The sequence below is a fragment of the Micropterus salmoides genome, unplaced genomic scaffold (assembly GCF_014851395.1).
Source record: "Micropterus salmoides isolate LMB-PRFRI ecotype aquatic unplaced genomic scaffold, ASM1485139v1 Ms_hic_scaffold_16, whole genome shotgun sequence".
In the NCBI taxonomy this organism is placed as follows: domain Eukaryota; kingdom Metazoa; phylum Chordata; class Actinopteri; order Centrarchiformes; family Centrarchidae; genus Micropterus; species Micropterus salmoides.
In genome coordinates this window covers 576647-581490 of record NW_024040707.1, presented here as the reverse complement: position 1 = coordinate 581490, position 4844 = coordinate 576647, and the positions used below count along the sequence as shown (strand labels likewise).

The 4844-nt window shown below is 48.5% G+C and overlaps 1 protein-coding gene across 1 annotated transcript; it reads left to right on the top strand.

Annotated features, from left to right (window-relative positions):
* Window positions 1–7: 7 nt before the first annotated feature.
* LOC119905562 (leucine-rich repeat neuronal protein 1-like) lies at window positions 8–4572 on the top strand. Its single transcript, XM_038722715.1, has one exon. It carries the CDS (start codon window positions 90–92, stop codon window positions 366–368), a length of 279 nt encoding a protein of 92 aa, XP_038578643.1. The 5' UTR covers window positions 8–89; the 3' UTR covers window positions 369–4572.
* The last annotated feature ends 272 nt before the right edge of the window (window positions 4573–4844 follow it).

Genomic DNA, 4844 nt, shown 5'->3' with positions numbered 1-4844 from the left:
ACACGTGCTTGAACGTCACCACTAAGGAGGCGGGTTTCTCGGTGGAGCTGGTGGCGTCGCGGCGCAGCAGCGTGGCGTTGGCGGCGGTCATGGGCTCCATGTTCGCCCTCTCCATCATGGTGCTGCTGGTGGTCTACATGGGGCGCCGCGTGCAGCAGCACAAGTCCTGCGGCCACTCGCTGAAGAAGTACATGCAGCACGCCATGTCCATCCCTCTGAACGAGCTGTACCCGCCGCTCATCACGCTGTGGGAGAGCGAGGCCGAGAAGGACAAAGACGACAAGGAGGAGGAGGAGAGGGAGGCGGGAGGGAGGGAGGAGGAGGCGGGGGGGAGTCACATCGACACCACAAAGACGTACATGTGGTAGCTGGAGGAGGGGGGAGGAAAGTTACCAGCCGAGAGAAAGTGACTCAGTGAAGAGCCACACAGACTGCATGATGGGTAAAAAGATGTCTCTAAATGAGACGGGGGGGGGGACTGATGGAGAGACAACAGCCTCCAAAACACATGCTGCTGTTTCTTTCATCCTTCAGCCCGAAATCACAAATCCTGCATCAAATACGAGCCACATGAGCGTTTCTTAGACCAACAAGCTGTCCTCCAGCACGAAACTCTCCTGCGCTGCCGCCGTACGGCCTCTAGAGGACGCTGCCACGAGAAACGTAAACATGCTGCACAAACGAGCTGCATGGGCAGGACATTTTAGTTCTTTTGCGATCACGTTGGGGCAAAGCAGTCAAATAAAACTACTTTTCAATAATGAAGATAAACAAAAGTGTAGAACGGGACACTAATCAGACATTAATATTTATTGAAAAGGAAACGGGGTCTGTGGTTTACGTGCTAAAATCTAAAGAACACCAGCAGGTTTCTGTTCGTTCTGTTTCTCAGCTGGAGGTTCTGTAGACTCAGATCTGTTTCTCAAACTGCGGGTCGGGGGCCGCTAATCGGTCCGTCAGCTGGTCCAGATGTTCTCCTTCCTCTCGGCTGTCCTCTTCCCGCCGTCGGACACACTGACAGCAGCTTTACTGTTAAAACAAATCAGATTCTTGTGATTTAGTTCATCTGATGAACACGAATGCAGCACTAACTCTCACTTTTCTAAAGATTTCACTTTAAATGTTGTCAGTAGCACTTCACCGTCTCGTCTTCTCACTCTTCAAACTATTTAGAGAAACGAATGTCTCGTTAATGTAGCGTACAGACGGGGACGCCTGTAAAACAAAGCTACACACTCGTATTTATACATACAAACGGATTCTTTTGCATGATTTTTATTGAGCATAACAACAATACTTTAAATACACTGAGCTCGAGACACTTTCACATGTTTACAAAGACGTAAATGCAGTTTTTTATATCTTCGCTCCAGTGTATTCACGTCATTTAAAGAAGCGCTGGAGAATTTCACAGATTCCAAAAGCAGGGACAGAAACACTACAGGAAGTAGAAACTCCTTGTGCTATATACAAATGGACGCATGGTCACGACCCGTTGGTGTCAGTTTGTAACGCAGTGGGTGGAGCCCTGCAGCGTCCGAAAACTAAAAGTCAACCATGAATGCTTTTTAGTAAAGTTACCTAGGTTAGGAAAATCACATTACTGTGAAGCTCTGCTGAACTCCAGGCCCACGAGGGTTAAAGCAGCGCTGGAAAATAATGGGGGCCCCACAGAATATTGACACTTTGGGCCCCATGTGGACATTTTCACTGAGGGGTGTCCTCACTGTTGTTTGCCAGCGGTTTAGACATTAACGGCTGTGTGATGTGTTATTTTGAGGGGACAGCAGATTTACACTGTTATACAAGCTGCTCACTACTTTACACTGGAGCAAAGGGTCATTTCTTCAGTGTTGAAACATCAGATATTTACACACATGTGAGGGACGGACTCACTTTTATGAGATACTGTAACTTATGTTCGTTCAGTTCAGTGACAATTTAGTTATTTTACCCAACTAAATTCAGACATTTCCAAATGTTGACCAGTAGTTTTATTCTGAAAGTCTAAACTGTGACCATGGAGCCCTACACGTCCAGAAACGATGCTAAAGCCCCGGACATACTTGCTTTTAACTACGCGTACGCAAGATGGCTGCCACGCGTATCCCGCGTTCCTTTGGAGCGTCGGTTGTACACGTCTCCAGAAATTAACGCTACGCGTCCGGGAGGTGCAGTTCAGCACATGAACGTGGGGTCAGTGTGTCGATCTGACCTCCTGCTCCACACTCCAGCCAGGTGGATGCAGTCGATTTGCTAACCACCATTAAACACAAAAGAAGAAGAAGAAGAAGAAGGTCAGCAGCAGACTTAAAAAAGGAGATTTATGGCGGAATGTTTACAGTAAAACTCCTGGACGTCCCTTTAAAATCTCAACCTGCTCGAGTGTCGCCGTGTTTGGTTTGTTTACGATGTGCAAATTCGGAGGAAGGTGACCCGGTCCTGGTCCGCCCCCTAGTGGATTCACGTTTAATCCTCCAGGTACACGCAAAGTACGCGGGCAAGTACGTGAACAAAGCCGTTTGTGTCACCGACGCCTGTAAAAAGCGAGTATATCCCGGGCTTAAAGGGTAGCCAGGGCGTTAAACAGCGACGGCGAGGGGTCCTGACCGAGCGTCCGTCTGTGAGGAGTTGGGTTAGGAACATGTTGGGACGCATCGCACTGAATCTCCTGAAGTTATGTTACACATCAAACACATCTCTGAAGAAGAGAAAAGGTTGTTTGCTTGAACTAGTTTCCCTGTTGTCAGGTAAAAACCTCCAGAAGCTTCCGGTCACTAACTTCTGGTGTCGTCTGTGTCGGCGTTGAAAAGGCGTCCTAACGAACAGACGGATGATGTAAAGCAGGACATCAGAGGTTTGGACTCGCAGGCTGATCTCTGAAAAACCCAGAATGTTTGAAGAAAAATGAAAATCGTGTTATTGTCTGCGTTAATCTACAAACAGAGAAAGGACAGATGTCATTTCCACGTTTGGATTAGAACGGAACGTTTCTTGATCCAGATGGACAAAAGAATCTTTCCGTCAAACATCCTGCCGGGTTTCTCAGAGAGATTTAGGTAAATCCGCGATGCTGCTTCTTGTTCGACGGCATCTGAGGCGTTTCTCAGGCGGCGCCTCCCTCGCTCCTCCTCGAACACTTCCTGTCGTCCGGCCTGTGCGATCGGGCCGTCGGTCCCTTTCAGTTCAGCTTCCAACCAAACAAACAACCTTCCGTCTGAATCTGGGACCTCGCTGACTTCAGTCACCGACTCCACCGTTACGAGCTTTATGGACACCCTCTGCGCCCTCAGTGGGTCTGCGCTCCGCCTGACCCCCTGAGGGCCTCCGGGTCGGTCTGGGTTTAGCTGCTGGTGCTGCAGCCTTTGCACTCACGCGTAGGACTGTTTGTACAAAACCACGTCTGTGTGACAACCTGCAAACTGTCGGAGCGGCGTTGACTTCAGTCTGGAAAAACTCCGTCGTTATGAGATTTACCTGAACAGAAAGACGCCGAAGACGAGTTCAGCAGCCTGACATCCAACAAGCTGAAACAAGCTCCTCCCACGTCACAACGAGGAAGAAAACGTTTAAAATGAGATTTGAGAAGTTCTCTGGTACGTGTGCGATGGTTTCATCGCGTCACCTGATCCTGGCCTCCTTATATTTGAGAGGTTTTCTGTCAATTTGAAAATGCGAGATCGTTATGAGACTTGTTCTTTTCTTATAATTATTAGATGCTAGTTCACATTAGTTGCCGTTTCATATCTCAGTAAACTGAATATATCTGTCGACAGTTCGGCGTGTTTCTGACGCCGATCCGTCCGTTTGCAGGTTCGTCCTTCAGACTTTTAGCCAAATATTTCTTCAACTGTCTGTCAACCAAAAGACTTGGGGAGCAAACGCCTGAAGGACGCTGTGGGCATTTAAGGAATATATCTCCTGCGTACACACATGCTGTTAGAAAGTGTTTCTCTGGTTCCTCCTCTCTGACCACAGTCTGTTTCTCACTGAATCTCTTTGGCTTCTGGGCGTTTGCAGACGTCACGTCGGCCTCGGTCAGCTGTAAAATGAATTCTTTGATTGTTTCTTTGCACATGTGAGACTTGTTTTGTTTCCACCGTCAGAATACAAAGACGTCACAGCTCGGACTGCTGGAGTCTGAGCAGGACACGCAGCTCCGGCCTCGAAGCCACAGTTTAGTTCTGTTGGTGTTTCTGAAGCTCTGGACCGGCTTTCCCTCTAACGGACTCTGAGGAAGACTGCGGCTGAAAGCTTCAGAGAATCAGAGACCCGCTCTGCAGAAGATTTTACTGATCTGATCATCAGGTCAGTGTGGAAACAGAGCGGCGGCGCCCTCCGGTGGCCATCAGAGCGAAGAACCAGACACACTCCCGTCACACTGCTCCTCTCGTTCACGTTAAACTGGAACATGCAGGGTATTTTGTATAAAGTGTATCGCTCTATATTTGAAGAAAACTACTGCTTATTATTATTATTATTATTATTATTACTATTATTACTATTATTACTAACACTGAGCACCAACTGTAACTAAAGGGGTGTGTGTGTGTGTGTGTGTGTGTGTGTGTGTGTGTGAGATAAATATAAATACACACTTTGTCACTCTACAGCCTGGCGTCTGTCTTCTAAATCTGTATTTATATATAAAACTGTATAATGTAGAATATCATGCAGCGGCTGCAGGAGGCGGGGCAGCGGCTGCAGGAGGCGGGGCAGCGGCTGCAGGAGGCGGGGCAGCGGCTGCAGGAGGCGGGGCAGCGGCTGCAGGAGGCGGGGCAGCGGCTGCAGGAGGCGGGGCAGCGGCTGCTTAATCAGAATCACAAGCAGCTTTATTGCCAAGT